This window comes from Plectrocnemia conspersa, unplaced genomic scaffold, assembly GCF_051122295.1.
Source record: "Plectrocnemia conspersa isolate PC_06_02 unplaced genomic scaffold, ASM5112229v1 ptg000005l, whole genome shotgun sequence".
NCBI lineage: Eukaryota > Metazoa > Arthropoda > Insecta > Trichoptera > Polycentropodidae > Plectrocnemia > Plectrocnemia conspersa.
This window is the reverse complement of record NW_028277169.1, coordinates 24,688,075-24,710,197: the sequence shown is the minus strand read 5'-3', so window position 1 is coordinate 24,710,197 and position 22,123 is coordinate 24,688,075. Positions and strand designations below refer to the sequence as shown.

General features: G+C 33.3%; 2 protein-coding genes across 6 annotated transcripts in view; one reads left to right on the top strand and one right to left on the bottom strand.

Moving 5' to 3' along the window:
• Nucleotides 1-22,123, bottom strand: part of LOC148235265 (cytosolic carboxypeptidase 1-like) — an 89,850-nt gene that overhangs the window by 33,435 nt on the left and 34,292 nt on the right. The gene's annotated exons all lie outside the window — the stretch shown is intronic.
• Nucleotides 5,477-21,927, top strand: nw (narrow). 2 transcript variants are annotated; one of them, XM_088186017.1, is made up of 6 exons: nt 5,477-5,629; nt 14,562-14,667; nt 17,373-17,449; nt 18,732-18,963; nt 20,292-20,447; nt 21,068-21,927. In XM_088186017.1, the coding sequence occupies exons 1-6, from the start codon at nt 5,569-5,571 to the stop codon at nt 21,633-21,635; spliced, it is 1,200 nt and encodes a 399-aa protein (XP_088042143.1). In that variant the 5' UTR covers nt 5,477-5,568; the 3' UTR covers nt 21,636-21,927. The 2 variants fall into 2 exon arrangements, with proteins under 2 accessions (XP_088042143.1, XP_088042144.1); XM_088186018.1 differs by having other exon boundaries at nt 20,292-20,463.

Genomic DNA, 22,123 nt, shown 5'->3' with positions numbered 1-22,123 from the left:
ACGGCGACCTCTCGCCTCCGACGGCGATAATTTCACCGAACGTGACCTTCGCGGGAAGCTAAGATTCGCATATGGCGTCGTCACGAATGTGTAAATATGATTAGAAGACGGATCGTAAATCACGTATCAAATCGTTCCGGGGAATGTGAAGGAATATACCGACCGACGGGTAGGCCGATTACCATTATTATTACCATATAGGTACGAGCGAAGATAAACTGCATACGTATGCATAGTATCGCGTAGGGAAAGTGTTTTATGGAAGTACGTGTCTCTGGCGACGCACAGCGATAACAATTTAATATGACACACAAATTAAATAAAAAATAAATATATTAGATTTATATGACTTTCATTTACTTTATTTAAAAAAATGTTTTTATGAGAATGTTAATCAAAGTACTTATACAAGCCTATTTTGCTGGGAACAAAGGTCCGGTTGAGCAATTGATAGTCATGTTCGCTACTTAACGCACACAACATTTTGTATAAGGTCACAGTTTTGTCTAACGTTAATAATTATATAAATTCATTGGGATAAATTTTCTGTAACCATCTGAAACGTCCCACAAAATTTGGAGCTCTAATTATGTAACTTCATAACATGGATCCACCTACATGATCATACATTGTAACTAGTCATTACTGACTTTTTTTCATCAAAAAAGTTGTGAGCGTATTCCTCGGCTCTGCAGGCCGGTTGCATAAGTGAGCGCTGCAACATGTGAGGTAAACAAAACGCGCGGTCGATTACATAAAAGTGTTGCGCGCGGCAGTGAAATCTTCAGGGTCACAGCCGCCAGACGACGACCTCCTGAAGATAGTCGGCCGGCGAACAATGGGCCGATCTTTCGTCCTCTTAATTGACCGACCGCCATTGTCTCCGGCCGATAATCGGGAGTCGTGCGAAAAGCGCTCACGAAAAACTCTCGACTTGCGTAACTAACTGTAACGACGAAAGTTCAAGTGCGAGCGCCGGCCGGGACGATCACCTTTTATGATGATCTAAGCTACCGATATGACATCATATATTAACAATAAAGTAAAATGGACTTTCGTTCAGTTAAAAAAATGTATCATTAATTGACTAGATTTAGAGTGATATTTAAATAAATGTGTTTTAATGGAAAACTTTGATTTGATATAAAGAGCCATTTGATTTTATATTATATTTATATTAAACTTAATAATAAACAAGACCCTCGCATATAATAGGACTTTACTCAATGTCGCACAAACATGATTATTTAATCAATACGAAAAGTTTCAAACAATAATAAGTTTATTGATTAAAAGATATGTTAAAATCGTAAAAAGATACTCTAAGCTTAAATAATATATTTTGTTGATAATGCTCAAATTCAGTAATTGGGTAAAACTGTACACATTATCTGAAATATATAACTAAAACTCGATCATGCATATAGGTATATTGAAAATTTAAATTTGCTCATTGCATCCGAGAGATTCCGATATAGGATAAAACAAGAACGTGACACGAACTTAGTCCCAAGTGGATATTTTTTATACGAGATAACATTGTCTGAAACGCGACGCATCTCTCGAGTAACAAATGCAAACACAATCAACATTTTCATCTAAACGACGACGTGTAAATTTATCCATGCGTATATCTATATGTATCATCATCAGCGTTTCTCGCGTTTTGCTCGACGATTACACTAATCTTCAGCCAGTCTCCATAAGATCATCTTCCGCATTGCTCGCCATAAAAAAGTAAACACCACAACATACCAGAAGCGCCCAAGATTGCACGCGATTTTTTAACGAACTGAATAGAAAAAAATCTGCCCGAATCAGGTTTCGCGTAGCGGATTGGTGGCGATTTATCGATTATTTCGGTGTTTCCTAACTAATCATCAACATATACGTCTGCTGTTATTTTGAGGTGATCGTCCTGAATGCCGATCGCTCTTGAACTTTTGTTCTCGTGGCTGATCTTCAGCGTGTAAGCAACTAGTTTGTGTAATGGGTCAATTTCATTATGTGAAAAATTTCACACACCATTATTTAGATGAGAATTTTAATACTAATAATATGAAATTATTTATATAATCTGGTATTAAAATACATAGAGTCAATACTATATTAAAAATATTAGAGAAAATAAAGGATAAATATACAATTGTTTCATAATGAAAACTACAGAATTATGTAAATTTTTATTTACAATAAGTAAAAAAAATGGTGTCCAGGATGAAACCTAATTGCACAAAGTTATGAATCTGTACATATTGTCCTGTGCATTTTTAACTAATGGTAAAAATAATAGTTGCCAAAATTTGTATCGAGGTCAGTCTTATTAATTATTCATTAAATAATTAAATAAAAATCATATACACTAAATTAACGATGACACTCCATCGAGAACTTCCGTTAAGGAACAGGTTTTTTTGGAATCAATAAAAATACGACCGTGAATATTTGCAATTTGGAATCATAATGCAAAATAGCTGCTTTTTTGTCGTCGGTCGTTGTTTGAGGTCGTTGCGCTTGCACATAAGAGCTTGTCTAATGGTTGCAATTGAAATAGTATACAATAATTACTATCCTTACGTTGTTACGTCAACGACGACATATGCAGGACATGTGCTAATGCATATAAATTAAAGCGTACGTAATTCTATCCTTGCCATTGAAAAAAAAGCGGAACATTAAACGCCGTTAAATACATTATATTAACTGACGTTTATTTACAGTAAAATGCAGTGATCTTTGACGACAAAGTGATTTAAAAAAAGGATATTAATACGATAATGGTTGGTTATAAAATAAGATAATTACCGTAGGGATAAAATTACTTGCATATATGATATGAACAGTTGGTGGAAACAATTTACAATAATTAGTCATAATTAAATTTCAATCAGATCATCGAAACTTAATTGTTTCTAAGAAATTATTACGCAAGTCGCAAATGTTTATGAAATTTACAGTAATCGGTAGTAGTACTTTTTACCGACATGTTAATTTTAAAATGAAACCAGCGATATAATTGAGACGTCACGATTGATTTCGATAATCAAAATTCTATCCATCAATATGCTATTAAAACATTCCTGATTTGATATGGATTTAAAGATAAGTGCAGTTCATTGTGCGTACTATTTCTAAAATAATCTTTATGATTGTAGGATACAATTTGAGAAATAAATATTTATTAAATTCGTGCTAAGTTTAATCATAAAATTATTAGGTTACACTTCAACAAATTCTTTATTATATTACCATTTGAGTGTAAATGTTGAATCGTACACCATAAAATACGGCTTATTTATGTTAAAATAATTAAATAAGTCAAAAATTGCAAAAATATAGATATATAGAGATATTATGCATGAAGAATAGTTTTATTCATAAATGTCATTTTTTAAACTTTCTTGTTTACTATTTTTTTTTTACCTTATTTAAGTTACGTATGGTTACCAAATAACATTTTTCAGTTATATGCTTTGATTCGAGATTTACGTAACAGGTAGATATCAATAAAATATTTAAAAAAATACCACGTTACTTATTTGATTTTCGAAATCATACATTTCTATAGATATTAACTAAATTTCCAGTCGGCAGGATGAGGACCACTAACGACATTTGTGAACTGGCAAATGATATTTTGCGATTAGTAAAGTTCTTTGAATAATAAATAAAGACTAACTCAGTAGACACAAAGGCAAAAATATTACATTTTTTCACGAGTATTCAAAAAATATTCACGAGTGCTCTGAATGCAGCGGAAGCTGCGACTACTGTAATCGTTGCAATCAACACTATTTTGGAAAATAAATCAAATTATTTTCTGATATCGAAATACTGGGGTATGGAATTTTAATTAAATGAAAAATACAACAGTTTAAAATCTGTACATTGAACTGAAAAGCAGTGGTATAGATCAATATCTAATAGCAGAAAGACATGGGTTAAAATCCTATCAATCTATGGTTTTCTTTGATTTTTCTAATATATATCATGAATGAATATTCTGATTTTTTCTAATATATATCATGAATGTACATATATGGTAGAAAAAAATATCCAAATAAGCACTAAGAGAATATCACATATGTGATAATCCTACGGATGAAGCACTTGTCAATAGAAGTACACATTCTGGTTTTTCTGATACCATAAAACTGTTTTCAAATTGTAAATTTATGTAAACAAATTACGAAGTAATATACCTTGTGGTATCAACGATTAACTCAATAGTTGTTTACTATTTTTTCAGCGCCCTGCTCTGAAAAACTAGATTTATCTATATCAACTATTTTGTAACCAATGCCTCTAAAGTAAGTTTGATATCAGAATATATTTTGTTTTAAAACTACATTAAAAGAGTCTGGGATAGAGTATGAATTTCTCATCTTCATGTAATAACAAATTTTAATTATTACTATTAAATATATATACCTATGTATATATATATATATAAAATACAAAAAAAATATTATTGATTTAAAATAAATAAATAGATAAGCAGGTATGAGACCATTATCTAGGAACTGCAAAACACATTAGTTATTATGAAATCTATTTTAACTAATAATAAATTACCTATAATTTTTAAATATGATCAAAATGTAGTTAAGTGTATTTTTTAATTAAAAATAATTTTTGTATGTAAAAAACATATTAAACATATACTGAATTTATTTATTTTATACTATTAACTATTTATAAAATACTACACATGCAAAGGTCAACAGTAAATTTTTAACTATATTAAAATAGCAAAAAATAAATTTCACATAAGCACAAAAAACTGCATACTATTATTATTCAAAGAAGTAAAATAAAAAAATAATCTTTAATGAGAAAGATGATATTGATGTGCTATCAATTTGTGCTGTATATATTATATTTATTAGGCTCTTTTTGTGTCAACAACAGAATTAAATCTCCATAATTTTTGCAGTAGATTCCTAACATTAATTAAAAAAAAACTTATGGCCTCATTAAATCCACGTTCGACTAAAAAATATGACAAAAATACAGTGAAAAATTATCTAGTCGCAGCGCACAGTACATATTATATAAATAATAGTGTCTGCATCTTCACTTATCTAATTAAATTTAAAATGGAGATTACTGATCTTCATGGAAATTATCAATTATCTATCAAATCATGCATCCAAAATAATAAAAGCAAACTTTTTAATACGTTTTCCGATATTTCTAGAACTGTATAAGTATATATGTTTAACCCAGAAAAGGAAAAATATAAATAATTTGTGTTTAAAACAATTTAAATCGCACTAAAATACACTATTATAAGTATCAAACAATAGTCTTGAAACCTGAAATTCAACAATAATTTCCTCAACAGTACATCAGATGAAAATTTTTCTGTTGCCGCCGAGCGGGCGAGAGGCGCGCGGAGAGGGACTTACTCCGTTGCGCATGCGCACGTTTCTGGAGTGGCGGGAGACGCACGTACGAAATATAAAAAGGAACGATTCGTCGGCGCGCTGTGTGTTCGTTCGTCGACGTTTACGCGCAGTGGTTGTCTAGTAGACCTTCCAGAGCTTCCCAAGTAACGCAGACAGGATGCGCGCCTTCCCAGTGCTAGTGTTGTTGGCCCTCGCCGCGGTGGCCCTACCGGCAGCAGGTGAATAAAGATAAACGATACTCGCGAACCTACGTTAATATATGCACATTTGTGTATATTTATTTTTTCGACTGCTAGCCCTCACAGAAACAATAGAGGTTCTCGGAACGCGTCGCGCATTTCTAATATTGATAAAAAACAATTATCCGGACACGTTAGTTTATATAGCTTTTCCTCTCGCGTCTCTCGATTTGGCGGCGGCGCTCGTATCCTCACTTCCTCTTAGGACGAATACGTAATTAGTCGCTGCGGACAGGTGACGAATACGAATTAGTTGACTGCGAGACCGAACATATAATATACAGATTGAATCGCTGTAATATCTTATCAATCAAATCATATTTATTAACAACAGAAAATTTCAGTGAAAAACTAGGTACTGATAACAATTATTTACCGCATTTTTCTCATAGATATGAGATACTGTGATATACACATTTCAATGCGTATTTAAAAATACATAGTTAAACATATTTAAGGGATACTTTTAAACGCGCCACTGTGGTATATACATATGTGGTATTAGATGCAATTCCCAAATACATACTCGTATTTTTTATTATCAAGGTGGATTTATAATTAAAAATTAAATTAAATCAATTTCGATTTGAATATTTTTTCATTAAAAAATGCCTCACATTTTTCAATACTAAACTTATGTATTATGCTTTCAACAAATTTTTGTTACATGATCTGATTGTAAATCGAGCTGATTCGAAACAAGCTTACAATATTTAGAACAGAAACGACTATCTTGATCTTTTAAAGTATTGTAATAAAACTTGAATGTAAGTATTGTAAGAAAACTTAAAACTCAAGCAAGTAATTCAGTATATTAATATGTTTAAAAAAAAAGTACTTCTAATGTTAAATACACTTATCTATATACCATAGTCATGTATTGTGATTACAATAAAGTTTTATTTTTGTTACATAATACGATTGTAAATCGAGTTAATTTGAAAGAATCTTACAATATTTACAACCAGAACGCTCAACTTGTTCTTTGAAAGTAATGTAACTCCAATTATTTTGACATTATTATTTTAAATTTCAAGAAAAATAGCAAATAAAATCATATTGAATTCAAAATTTAAAATGGGCTTTGGAAGTAAATATTTTTCCGTCTTTTTCTCAAGGAAGTTATTCAGATTTTTAATCTTACTTAAGTCTTACTTTTGTTACAAAATCTGATTTTAAATTTTACAATGTTTAGAATATACTCCCATTACTTTATCATTGAAAATGATACAAATCTTATCTTAAAGTATTAAGAGTTATTTATAAAAATCTATCTTTAATTTATGTACCTAGTACATATCTAGAATGAATTTTTATTCTTATTTAAAACAATCATACTTAATTTAAAACATGGCTTTTTGAAAGTGATATTACTCAAAATATAAAAATTTGATCAAAAATGTCTTAATTTTTAAAACACTGAAATTTTTACATTTTAAATGTATTAAAAGATAACATTTTTAATAAAAATGTATTCTATAATTCTAATAAATTAAACAATATTTATTAGTAAAAGATAGGTGTCATATAAATTAGATAATAGTTTAATTATTTTTAGAATGTATATTCAAAATAATAAAATAAAGTGCGAAACAAAATCATATTAAAGTTAGATATATAGGGTTGATTCCATAATATGCGAGAGATGGGCTTATCAGAAATGAAAATAAATAAATTCGAGTTTTTCAAACAAATCCAATGTCTATTATTGTCACTGTCCTGTAATATTGTGTTTTTTGACATATGCCACTTTCATTCATTGAAATAAATTTCTAACAAGATCTTATAAATTTTATAAAGAATTGTTTGAGAGCAAATTATCATTATTAAATTAAGAAATGTGTACAAAAAAATATTTTTTTTAATAGACATTTTACTATGTCTATGTATTTGAAACATTTCGCGATTTCAGTCGTGTTACTAACAATGAAAATACCAAATAGACTAAGCACAGTAAGAAAAAGCAAATCGTCGCACCCCTTGGTAGAGCTCGATAATTTCAAGAGCAAATACCTTCACTTGTGCGATTCAGCTCGGCCAAGTTCAAGGATCGAACTCTCGCGTTATGCAACGGCACGCACCGTGCACGTACAGAGAGCGCCTTTTGCTCTTCTTTTTTTCCGTTTCTCTACTACTATATCTCTCCTCGTGAGCCCGTAATTATTCCGGCCGGGGCATCACAATTTAATGGCTGCCGCCGTGGTGATGTAACCCGAGGGCATCACGTTCGTATATCGCGGTGGAGAATAAATGACGAAAAGAAAAAAATGCCATGAAGAAGAAGAGACGCGATATTATTCTATCTGGCGACCGATGGACAGGTGCCACACTCTTTCCGGGGGGTCTGAGAAGAATGGCGTTGCCATGTGTGATGGGCAGATCTTAAGCGACAAAAGATCATAATCTAAAGATGGCCTTATCTTTATTTAATGTTGTATAACGACTTGACATACGCGACGTAACAATATACCTGACTAATCGAACGGGAAAGCAGTAGGATGGATTGAGGTTGGAAAAAAGATTATTGTTTTTTACAACCACACGCGGAAAAATATGGAAAAGCTCGCCGCCCAAATTTTGCCTCAGCTAAAATTCGACCAAAATAAGCATACTTCAAAGCTTTTGAATATATTCTTAACTATGTTTTACAATTGATATGATCTATTATATGTTTTATAGTAACTATGTTTTACAATAAATATACCTTTCTCGTCCTAAAAATATAAACAAGCACTTCGCCAGCGGACAGTATCATTATTGTTTTGCCTGGTACTTTGATTCAGACTAATGGATTGAACACATTTCTGATCAACAATTTAAGATCATATCGTGAATCATATTAATGTTTTATGATATTGCAACTGTGTCCGCACGAATTAGTTTTGATTTGAAGCCATTTTTGTGCAGGTATTTGATCCCAGAACAGTGCTCTTTTTAAAGAGTCAATAATGCACATTTTACTTCGCAAAATTCCACAAGATTAATAACAATTCACATAACATGAGCGCTGTCTCTGTGTCAATTTTCAATCTTGGCATGTACGTTTGTATCGTTCGTCATTGTATCCCTTTTCGATTTAAATCCATCTGCGGCCGGCACGCAACGGGTTAATTAAATTACAACGAATGCTACGTTATTATTTTTTATGCATTAACGTCCAAGTGACGAGGGTAAAACGAGCTCCTGGATCCTCTTAATTGAGATCCGAAACCAGAAAGGGTGCCGATCGCAACAGGTAATAATAACTATGATGCCTCTCGGCATCGCATCATTAACCGACGCGAATCCTGAACATCGATAAATCGTTAACGAGGAGAGCAAATCTTGACCCATTGTGCATTGTTACTACTTTGCGGACATTTGATAAAACGATTTATTACACGGGTGCGTGTGAATCTTTTGTATGCATAACAGTGTAGCGATTTGCATCGATAATTATTTATCGACGCTGCTGGTTGAAGGTTGATAAAAATACGAAAATGAGTCCAAAGTTTCTTATTATATTGCGCATACCTGAAAAGGTGGAAACCGACGGGAATGCAACTCGGATCTTGGATTTATATATTGTGTATGCAGTCACGTTTTTGCTGTCGCCGCTGAGCAAACAATCTCGAGGGTTGCTGTTTGTTGCCCGTAGACAGGACACGTTCAAGGAGAACGCTCGCGTGGTTATTTTTAGCGCACAGGTATGCTCAACCTTTAGATGATGATTTAAAACAAAGGTTCAGATGCATATTTGACCGCACAGCGCATTCCTTGTGTATATTTTACACATAAATAATCACAAAATAGTAAAGTGACCTAATTGGTTATTGACAACCACTATCATACGTAATTTAACAGCTTCTTTTAAAATTTAAACCTTCAGTCTAGCCTCAATAAGTCAACTTAATGACTGTGATCGTGATGATCCAGCTTCTTCAGCTTCACGTCTTGCTTATTAACTTCTATAATATCATATAGTGAGAGTTCTTTGTATTGGGAGTTCAATATGCTTACACGACATATTCATAATTAACCAAGTCATAAACCAACAGCTACTACTTCTTCATTTGCTTTAATAACAACGCGTATTATCTATATAATAAGAATACATGCATTCTTTTAAACTTCAGCTCACGCAATCCTATGATCCTCACTGCATTAAAAAATATTGATCAGTTGATAAATAATACACGAAAGACCTGGGCTCGTCACCCTAGTGTTTTTCAACGTATATGGGAGATCGGAATTAGTGATTATTATTTGGCAAGGTTGACAAGCTTATACATTTACAAACAAGGTTATTGTGTCAGTTGGATAATTCGTCAAGAGTGTTGCTCTAAAATATTATTGCCGGTGTGCTAGCTAACCAAATACATCGGTATCCACGGTACTCTCCCCTTAGCGATTTTTGTGAAATTTAACTTAAAGGAAGGACGTAGAACTTGGCATTGCGAATATGTAGATGTTGCTCTAGCACACAGCAAGGTTGGTGCGAGCAAGTGAGAATGTAGCCCTGACACGCGGCAATGCCGGTTCGGACGAGTGTTATGTAGTGTGAATAAAAGTAATGTAGCGCTTAAATCCCGATTGATCAATCGAAGTTTTCCTAATCTCACGGAATAATATAAAAAATCTATAATAATGAGCTAATTCAATTCTTAAAAAATATCACAAATGTGTAAAATATAACACACTTTATTTCACAGCTGCATTTATATGGGAATCACTGAGTACAGTAAGCCTAATGTTTTCTTTTTGTTTGACTTAACTTGACCTAAATTGTGTTTAGTTAATTCCTGTAGGTTAGGTTTGGGTTTGAACAGCAAATGGACGTTTCGTAACTGTCAAATTTACTTTCATATACATTTTCAGTTAAATAATATTTTGCGCTAGTAGAATATTTACTGGTGACAATGTATTTGGATTTCATTAGTGAAAATATGACTTCACTGAAAAATACACATTCACTGTAAAATTTATACATTGCAGGTAAATAAATAGTGATAAGTATGTAAATGTATATATTACTACCTATGGAAAAGTTCAAACCATATCATTTTACTAGAATCTGCCAGATAAATTAAATTTTTGCTGTTAAAAGTATTGTATATATCTACAGGTGAAAATGTATATTTAAAAACATACTTTCGGGATAGATTTGAGATTGTTTTTTTTATATTTTCTTTGAGGCAAAAACCGAAAATTTCTGGTTTAGAATTAGGGACGTCATTTCAGCTATTTCCAAGTGGATGACTAAAGTTCGTTAGCCAGTGGTCGTTTTTTTAATGTTTTGATTTCATTAAGATTAATAATATTTAATTTGATTGCATGTATTTTTCTGTAAAAATTCAAAGGAGGGGAAGGGAAATGCCTCTATCTGACCCCCTCAAATTATCTCCCTGTTTTTTCGGGTGAAAATTGCAGATTCTTTAACAGCAGACAAAACTTTTTCAACATTAGCAGTGGTTCCAGATTCCCACCTAAGCCTTTAAAAAAATCTTGAAATGAAAATAGTATTCTAATAGTTGTCTTAACTTATGTTAAAACAATTATCAAATAGCAATTCTTAAAACCAATATTTTACACTTTTTCTTTGCTTATGTTGGCCTGATATTAAATATAGTAAATAATTAAAATATGAAACAACAGTCTGATCGCGTTTAATTAATCTTTCTTAAATAGTAATTTGGTTTTAGCGAAAAACGGTCATTAATTCACCGGCTCATTTTGATATTGAAAAAGTCTTTGATACGGTATTTTTAATACGCTCAAACCTGAAAGATCGAAGCTATGAGGCACTAAATAATGAACTCTTAATGATGGAGTTCTGCAACGCAGTTTGTTTGGGCCGTTGTTAAATATATATATTTAATAGTAAAAGCATTAGAGTTAACAGCAGTATATGATGATATTCTAGAAGTAGACATCCACAAAAAACAAGCACGTTTTATCATGGATAGACTCGTGGGTGACTTTTAAAATTGCACACACGACAAGGGCATATCACTAGAGCAAAGTGTGGGTTTAATTACTGTTCTCACGGTTGTAGCAATAATCCGAAGGAAGACAGCGATTTAGTGGATTGTTTGAACAGTTGGGTTCCTTCGGCGACCAATTTGAGATCGTATCATTTTTAGCTTTCTTTCTTTTTGTATATGGGAGTCGTTGCGTTGCATAAGGTGCAACACCCAAATTCGACAGTGTGCACCCAAGCACGTCTTTGACTCAAACTGTAATAATAATACGATAAATGACAGAAGACACATTTAGCGTTCAGGTCACGTGCCGTGACTTCCAAAATGACTGTCGGAAGGGGAAGTGATGACACATCGTCGCGCTCCTTTGGCATTTGTGTCAAGAAGACGTGATCTTACCGATACGGGATTGAATATATTTTTTATCAGTCTTTCATAAACTTATACGCGTTGCATGTTTGCACGTAATAAAAGCCACTTTGCGCTCGAAAACGATCGTAAATCGCATGAGCTTCGAACATTCAACATGTTAAAGTGTGGATAATGTTGATCCTGAACAGCGTCTTCGATTCATTTAATATACACATTAACGTATACTTGTGGGGTGCCATTACATTATTACGTAACACAAACCACATAGTGACCGTGAACTCTTATGGTCGTAATGAATTGCGAATTTGATTGATGTAACCTTAACGTTAACTATCATTTTAGGCATGAGACTACTTTTAAGCGCATCTCTATTATTTGTGATTATATAATCAAGGACGGAGATGAGATAATGAAAAAGCAATTACTACTTAGGTATATATCTGAAATCATCCGGCTAAATTATTCTTGATATTTTCTTGAATTAAAATAGCAGTTTTAGTTTTTTTGACACCGAATAAAATACTGCTGTGTTTAAGCGCAATGAATTAAAAAAATAAAGATGATTGTATTTAGAGGTTTAAGATGAATCATGAAACCATAAAAAGGGTGGGTTGAGCGTGCATTGTTAAAGCATGAACGAAGGAGGAACGCCAAAGAGAGGTGGAGATCCCTATATTATACTTTCGCACATTTACCATTTAAAACAAGGTTTATTTGTCTTAAACGTAATAATGAATAACCTTGCAAAACCCTGTGACTACTCTTACTCTCAACTTCCTCATCTGAAATTGACTCCATAACTAACAGAATCTTTCCACCGATCAGTTACATTTTAAACATTATTAGCTCGTCTCTTAAGTGGATATAATAGTTCTTCATGAACATGGCACAGACAAAATAAAGTACTCGAATACGTTTAAATAAATAACAATGAATAACAATTTAGTTTTAAGCGATCTAATTCCGCTACCGTTCAACTACATCGAGTTGTCAAAGTTGTCTTACAGGCTTTGACAGAAGAATATCCACAGGATCAATTTTCCTGGACGTTGCCAAAGCTTTTGATCATTCTTGGCATACAGGCTAAGAAAATAATCTTTTAAATCGCAGACTTTTATATGTCTCTCGCCATTTACAATATTTAATAGCGACTTTTAAACTACACCACACACAAAAAAACACGGTGATTTTAAGCTATAAAAGTAGATAGATTTAAAAATCCCACTAAAATTAATGTTTTTCGTAGAATATCTAAGTTGGAAACTTTAATTTACAAGTAGTTATAATAGCAAAAGTCATGCCCTCATCTGCCTTCAGATTCTTTATGATCCAGTCTTATAATCTTGCCACCATTTTCAATGTTAATCATTGTTATATGACGCTGCAATTGTGCCTTTAACTGTTGGAAACAATAAGGGCAGTTGCTTCCATTGCATCGGAACACACGTATCTGGTTAAATCACAGTCATATAAATCATCTAGATAGACTGCGGCCCTTATTTAAATACCAGCTACCATTCGCATCGTCCTGAATCTTATGCGCATAAATTTCATTGTTCAGATAAGGGCTGGACTCGATCTACTGCGACTTCTTGGCAACCCTACCTGCGTTGTATGTAATTACGCCACCATGTAATAATTTCCCACCGTCGCAAATGATGATGAAGGAGATATAAATATTATAATATAAAAAACGGTCAAGTCAAAGAATTGCCGCGATTAGTTCCGGCGGTGAAGTATGTACAATACATAAATTGTGTAGGTACGCTTGTCATGTAACATATTATGTGTAAGTACCCTCACATGGTTTAGGCAATTTGGCGAGAATCACTTCCTGATACATTAGAGCTATTTGCCATTGTTTGTGTGATACAAAAAACGATTGGAAGAATCATCTTCTTTTTGTGGTACATCATATCATAGGTGTTAGGTGAATTACTATTAGCGATAAACGCATTTTTTCTCGGGATTCGTGTTGAAGTTTTTGCTGGATGGAATTTGAAAATTAATTAAGACGAAATTTATTCATGTATTCCCAGAACGTCTGAGGGTCAAAATCAGATTAGGACGCTAGAGCAAATTATGCAGCCATAACTTTAGGTATGAATTATAGCCTCAGGAGCGTCTTGGATGCGTGCCGTTTTGCTGTTTTATTTCTACACGCCTCGTATATGGTTATGGTACATAGGCGAAGATCGAGGAATAGCCAACGAACGAAGGCGCCACGAGGGGGTTGACCCTTTCAACCTCACGTCTTGACCTCGTCAGGGTCACGAATGTCCCTCGGCGATAGTTTTTTACTCTTATCCATACCATGCGAATAAATCAGCGATCGTGACGAAGGCAAACGGCGAGTCCTAAGTCACATCCAGAGATCCTTATCTGGAATACGGCCTATTTGGTCGTATTCCCTATTATGGCGCTGGTTCGCCTCGGACAACACCGGCGTCTAGATATAAAGGTTAGGTCACTACCATCGCGACGGGAAAACAAAGCGCTTTACGACTCCGGCTTAACCACAGAATGGTTTCAATGCGAAGGCATTAGCATTACAACGCCGTCTCCATTGTTTGTTGCAGGTCAAAGGATAACGACCATCCAGCTGGACGGTGTGCAGTATTTCATATCGCGCATGAACCCCTACAGCCCCGAGCTTAATTACTTCTTGGCGTACCAGTATTGCAGGTGAGTCTTTCGTCCGCGACACCCGTTATGATTCGGTGCCGTTTGTTTGTTGTGATAATGAATTAATTTGGCGGATGCCGTAAGTCTTTGAACTTCCGTGAACCGAACAGGGAAAAGAAAATGACCCATTGAACTTTCAAAAAGACTGAAAAACATCAGCTAAAACCTTTTCTTAAGTAATTTTTTACAAAGATAGCTTGAGTAGAAATGTGAGTCATATGTTTATAGCACATTAGTAAATCATTGAACTCGAACTTTAAAAGACTCGTACTGAATTAGAAATGCATTGCAGAATTTATGGTTCTACAGTTAAGGTAGTGGCGCCTAATTAGGATTGCCTTTAAAGGGAGTACTCCTAATTGGCGTTAGTTTCTTTGCTGTTTATTGTCTATTATATATTTTAAAAACCTAATTTTTAAAATACATTCGCTAATTAATTTGGAACCTATATTTACAGGTATAGCCATTTTTACAGTTATAATATATTAATACATAGTAAACCGTGAATGATTTTTTTTTTTTCTTTCTGATTCGTACGTGTGTGTACAAAATACTGTGCTTAATAGTAAGGGTTCCACTAATTTGGTTTCAAAGATTGGAGCTTCAAAAATGCTATTTCGTAACATTGATATACCTAGATCATGCAATCAAGTAGTTTGTGCCTCAACACATGTGCTGTGTTAAATGCAAAGAATCGACTGACGTGTCTTTTAACTTTAAAATATTGCAATTTGCGCAGATGATCATAAATTGTTCTCAGGGACAATCTCTAAAAGTTGTTGAGGTAAATATTAAAGCATATCGATTTTGGTTTGATTTTGGAATACAAAAAAAATTACGCTATTTCGTAACATGGATCCATCTTGATTATGCAAAGGAACTAGTTTGTACGTCACAAATGTAATTGAGACTACAATTTTAACTGTGCTAAAATTAGCAAAAATACTGAGCGGCGTGCCTTTTAAATTTAAAATATCGTTTTCGCAATTACATATGGTAAATAAATCTCAAGAACGATCTCCTCAGATAACAATATAAAAATGTTATGCTATTTTGTAACATAAATCCTTCTAGATCATACAAAAAAATATAGGCTGTAAGCCAAAATACTGCTATCGAATGTAATTTAATCAACATTTTTTATATGATAGTAATTTATTTAAACAATTAGTGCTAAAATAAATTAATTGCTTATAAAATATTATTTAATTAAAATATAATTATTGGTTAATAATAATTATTTATTTTTTGAATTTAATAAAATATGTATAACACAAGGCTGTGCAAATTAATAATCAGTGAGGGCTTTCAAAGGAAAAATGTTTAATTTATCATTACATACTTTTTGATCTTTTTTCTTTAATAACTAAAAATAAATTAACCGCAATCGAATTATTGAACTGACTGAAGTAAAATCTATGCATTTTGAAATAAAAAATACAAAAACGTAATGCGAACTATACAAAAATTTGCGACGCATGCCTGTTTTTGAGATAAGCGTTAAACGATAATAAAGGATGGACCTTTCCAACATTTTGTTTTGTTCAACGAACGAATTCTGCAAATTTCTCTCATAGTATACACCGTCGATAAACATTTTATTTGCAAATATTATTCGAAGGCGTAAAAGCAGTTTTTTGTTGCATTCATTGTCTCGAAATATAATAAAGGCGCATAACGGACTATGGATTTTGGAGCGGCACTAGTCACTCGAGTACAATGACCACATGTGCTACTCAAATACACTATTTTATTATAATATTTTTTTGAGGAACCTACATACAGCCCAATTGCTTATTTTTTATTTTGCGGAATTCATATTTTTAAAAGCCGTAACAACGTATAGCCAACAATGTAATTAATAGAAAAAAATACTTATGTTTTTAAGTTTGAGTTATTATTGTGCAGCTGTGGACTTTTTCAACGGCTGGTATTGAATTTTTAATCTATTTTTAATTATAGCAAATGTTTAATTTAAACTTGGTCTAAGCTAATTTAGTATGGTCATATTTTTTAGCATATCAGTTTGTAGCCTTTACGGAAACAGGTATAATTAAAATAAAACTTCGTACTGCTTCAAAGTTTAAAACACTTGATGCAATACAAACAGTCTCGATATTCGAAAATCGAATATTTGTAAATTCTATAGATCTTTTACTTAAAAGCTATATTTATAGATGGTGCAGGTGATTTTTTACACAAAGTGTGATTTTTTAGGTATGCAAGTAAAGGAAATGTGGAGACTTATTTGAATAATTTATCACAAAAAGTGTTTATTTTTGTTTAGGCGATTTTTTAATAAAAATGTATTTTTTGTGAATGAAAATAGCAAATTCCGCAAAACTGTTTTTTATTCCTAAAACTCGTTTAGTATTTTTTTATATTTCATTCATAAGCATTTTTAACTGAAGTACCATTTAATCTTTGGAAAACAGCATATTTTGTGAAATTGACATTTTATTTAAAGAAAAAGATTGAGTTGATATATCGGTGAGCCGGATTCGGCTCTGCATAAAGCTGTGATCATGACACAGTTTTGCAAAAGAATTTCACCAAGTAAGTATAGTGAGTATTTTCAGATGATGAATATCAATCATTCTCCAAAGCATGGTCTTAACATTCTTAACGAGCCGCTGCTCCAGAATCGGAATCAATTCGTTCATCATTGTCATTGTGGTTACTAAACAATGTGCGTTTGTCCTCAGGTCCCTGGGTCTACAGCTGGTGTCATTCGAGACTAAGGAAAAGGCGGACTCCATCACGACGTACCTCTCCAACGCCGGTGAGTGAAGAGAAGAGAGGCACACGAGGCTCGGGCGTTAACCCGCGCCCGTCGCCATTATTACATCATTATTTCATTACGCGCGTCGGGCCGCAAAAAGCCGCTTCAGGGTCTGCACCCGGCGTGCATCTCGTTGCTTGTTGACGCATGCATAACCTGCTGCTGCTGGCAGACTAGATCCTGACCCTCGACCAGTCGCCGTTGATATAAAGTAACCGGCAATAAAGATAATGAGGAGCTGCCGAGACAGGAATCTCGGCGATCGGGATTGTTATTAAAAATACATTAAAGCGTGATTAAGATTGCGAAGGACTCTATATTCAGTGCTATGCTCAATAAATAGTAAGAACTTTAATGAAGAAGAGCATACATGTTATAACAATTCATAGAAGTCAGAAACTTTTATCGCTTTATGATAATATTATTACATCATTTCGTAAAAATATTTTATGATTTTTTGAAGTCATGTAAATTGCAAAAAATCACCTCTTATGCTTTAAAAGCGCTTCCCGGTCAATTTATATTTTGTGAACTTTCATCTCAAAAATCAGAAAATTTCTCGAAAAAAGTATCATAGCATTTTTTTGTGAAAAAATAAAATTGTACAAATATTTTTAAATGTTTGACAAGAGCTGCATATTTTCATACCGCTGCATAGAAAAGAGTTTGTCCATGCAAGAAGTTCATGAGTCATATTTGAAAAAAGTACTGTGACCGGAAAATGTACTACTTTTTATAGTATATAAAACATAAAATCTATTTGCTGAAGCAACAAAACTCGAATGGTGAGCTCTGGCGTCATGAAATGTCTGAAATTTCTATGTCAATATAATGATTTTCATCATTATGAGCTTTGAAATATCTATTTAAATATCGTAAACGAAAATATTATAATATCCAAATTAGTTTACTATTGATAATATCCATTTTTTCACTCCTTATGTGTGTCTAATATTAGCACATTGTGCGAGAATAGGGCCCATTAAACTCTTACACGCAACACATTCGATTAAAGCGTCCTCTATAAAATAACGACACTCGGATGGCCGATCAGGGGTAACCAAATCGCTCCCGATTTCAACATCGCACCAGATTACTTTCTAAAAATGACACAATCGATTGTCGCTCGAGCGTGGCACCTGCATCTATTCAACGCACATGTTTCGTACACAAATTCCTGGGCATCGGGTATCTTGCATTCACTCAAACATTGTGTACACACAGCAATAGTAGGAACATGTTTTTTTTGTCTACAAATTCCATTGATGAACAACTATTTCAGGTTTTGGCAAGTACGACTTCTGGACTTCTGGTAACAATTTGGGCACTGATATGCTGCTGTGGATGAGCTCGGGACTTCCGTTCAACGCAACGTTCAACTACATGAAGCGAAACGAAGATTTGGCATCTGTTCTGCCGGGATCGAACCCATCACCTCCGACCCAAGCGGCGAGCATGGATCCGTTGAATGTACCGCAAGGAAGTACGGCACCACAACGCACAGCACGACATGGGTACATAACGTTTATATACTACTAGCTTTGCAAAACTATTTTATTTAGTACAATTCCCTCAGCAGCATAATAAGGCTACCAACCTTAACCCTTTGAACGGTATCGCTGTACATGTACGGTGGTTGATCTTTCACTTTTTTGAGGTACTCCAGATAGCTATATATTTACGTATACAACTGAAGAAATTTAAAGAAAGAGTAGTTAAATAATATTTTTAAAAGTTTTTATTAATGTAAATGATTTATATAGAAAACCATATTGATAAATTTAAGTGTACAAATTAAATTAACATAAAAATATTTTATATTAATTTTATAAAAAAATATTGAGAGCCTTTGAATGGATACAATTTTTTTTTTACAAAAGCCGAATAATATGTAAAAATTATGTAAAATTAATTGACGAAATTTAATAATAGAAAAGTACGAAACATACTAATACAAAAAAAATGGTAAAATAAATCAAAGCAATAAAACGTTGATAATCACTGAAGTATTCTATAATTTACTATAAATGCAATATAAAATAATAATAAATAAATAACAACAGAAAAATACATAAAATTAAACCCTCTCCCAGGTGTATACTAAGAAATAAACAAATGTGTATAAATTAACATACTATTCAAAGGGTTAATGATAAGTTAAAGACTGGCCAACTTTAGCCCCTACCCCCAGAAAAACTGAAATGACGTCCCTGATTCTAAATCAAAAACTTTTGGGTTATCCCTCAATAAAAATCTAAAAAAAACAATCTCGAATCTATTCAGAAAATATTTTTTTAAATCATATCGGAATACCTTTTCACCGGTAGATATATATTTTTACCTGTGAAAATATAATTTATCTGGCAAATGCTAATAAAATTATATGATTTCAACTTTTCCATAGTAGTATATAGTACATTTATATACTTATCATTATTTATTCACATGCCATGTATAAATGTTACAGTGAATGTTTATTTTTTAGTGAAACTATGTTTTCACTAGTGAAGGCCAAATATATTTTCACCAATAGATATATACATATATATATTTTTACTAGCGAGAATAATTTTATGCTGTTCTAAAATGTCTATGAAACCCAATTTGACTGCTGCGAAACGTTTATTTTTCCGTGCAAACCCAAACTTAACAAACACGAATTAACCAAACCCAACATTCATTAGGCTAAGTTCAAAATACAAACTAATAATAAACAAAAACTAAACACATTCTTGCCATAAATTATAATATATATTTAGCTCCCATTAAAAATATTGCTCTTATAACTTATTATACGAATATTGTATCTACAAATGATTCATTTTGGAATTGTGTTTTTCAGAACTGAAAATATTTTGAGCAACGGATGCGTAGCATTAGTAGGACCGACTTTCCACTGGGAAAAACAACACTGCGGCTACATTAAGGACTTTATCTGCGAACAGACCAGATGTTACTACTACAATTATGGCTCCATTCCAGTATCATCGGCGCAGGGGTAAAGCACTAAAAAGGTGAGATACTACAAGTCAAAGCTTCCGATGACCAGCGGCCAGATTCTAAAAAACTGCCTCATCAGTCAAAGCTTAAAACGCACCGCATAAAAGCTGCGAACGATTTCATGACATCTGTGTGTGGCTTCATGATAATAGCGTGATATCAAGCAAGTGTAATCGATACCGATGTCACAATTAACATTTGAAATATCAGGCATGGAATCTAGCCTCTGACGATATTCAATACCCAACCACCAATTTTACCATTCATGGGAATATCTGTTTTTTAAACATTAGGTAACACTATTGTTAATATTATTTCTACTAACTAAACTGTACTCGAAATAACATGTATAATTTGGTGGATGGAAATAGAAAGCTTTGCTTGGTATCTCATCATGAATTTGCCACATGTTAAATGATTCTCAGCCATTCGATTATAAAACAGCCAAATATATATATTATGTATATATCGTTATCAAACTTCTAAACTAACCACTTCGTCATAATAATACATAACAATAATCAATCATAGTAGCTTTAATACTACAATATAACGTGAAGATGGCTGAGAATCGAACTGGACGTCGATTCATTTACAACAAATTGTGTATTTTAACAGAAAGCCTCTTTCTCTGACGACAACGACAACAGCAACACCTTTGACTAGCTCTTCACCGCCTCCTCCACGCTCAGAACATCTACCGACACACTTCACCCTCAACGACTTGCTAGGCAAACTTCGTCCCAGTTCTTTAGACGGTCTTCAGTCGCCTCACTTGAAGGCAGCCTCCGCTTTGGCACACAAGAACTCACCGCAAATCGACGGCCACTACTCGGGAATCAAACATCACGAGAGAACGCAAGACGACCAGGGACAGTCGGGCGAGAAAGAGGCAACCGTGGTACCAAGTACTTATGACGGAGACACGGATATCAACGACTCTCCTACACAGCTATCGAACGACCCTAACAATTCCGTCGACGACGAAGGATTGGCCACCATGGGACCGTATCACCACAACGCCGACTTGCAAATGGGTGACGATCCCAACGCGTACGCCGCCGCTTCCAATAACAACGCAGAAGACGAATACATATCAACAATAGAACCCGATATTGCCACCACGTACAAATCAGAATTATTGCAAAAGATTGTTGGAAAGGTGCTTGCTGCTCCATCTCAATAATGTGATTTCTCATTTTAGCTGTGAATATGTCAAGGACACTACCTTTTAAGACTTACATTGTATTTTACGTAAATTAAATCCCGCACGGGATCGATAGTTAATTAAAATAGACTTAACTATGAACATAAGTATTATAATATAAAATCTGATTTTATAAGACTACGAGGGATATATAATAGAAGTTTTAAACGACACTATTTAGGGTCCAAATATGTAGGCGAAGTTCCAAGTTATTATACGCATGTAAAAACTTTTCTTTTGTATTATTAATAAAAGAAGACTTCTTACAAAAGCATGTATAGTGATATCCAAAACGACTATAATAAGTATCGACGTGTAATTTATATGACGGCAATGAAATTATCAAGATTATGGCAATTATAATCATTGATAAGTTTTATTTGATATAAATAAAATTAATGATAACTTGCCAAAATCTTAAAACACAACGGTGATAATGGAATAAGTAATTTCATTGCTATATTTAA

What these genes read in the sequence shown, in the direction of transcription:
- nw (XM_088186017.1), top strand. Translation starts at nt 5,569, where the DNA reads ATGCGCGCCTTCCCAGTGCTAGTGTTGTTGGCCCTCGCCGCGGTGGCC. An exon ending in GGTGGCCCTACCGGCAGCAG is followed by an intron (nt 5,630 to 14,561) that starts GTGAATAAAGAT and finishes TGTTTGTTGCAG; the next exon opens with GTCAAAGGATAACGACCATC. An exon ending in TTGGCGTACCAGTATTGCAG is followed by an intron (nt 14,668 to 17,372) that starts GTGAGTCTTTCG and finishes GTTTGTCCTCAG; the next exon opens with GTCCCTGGGTCTACAGCTGG.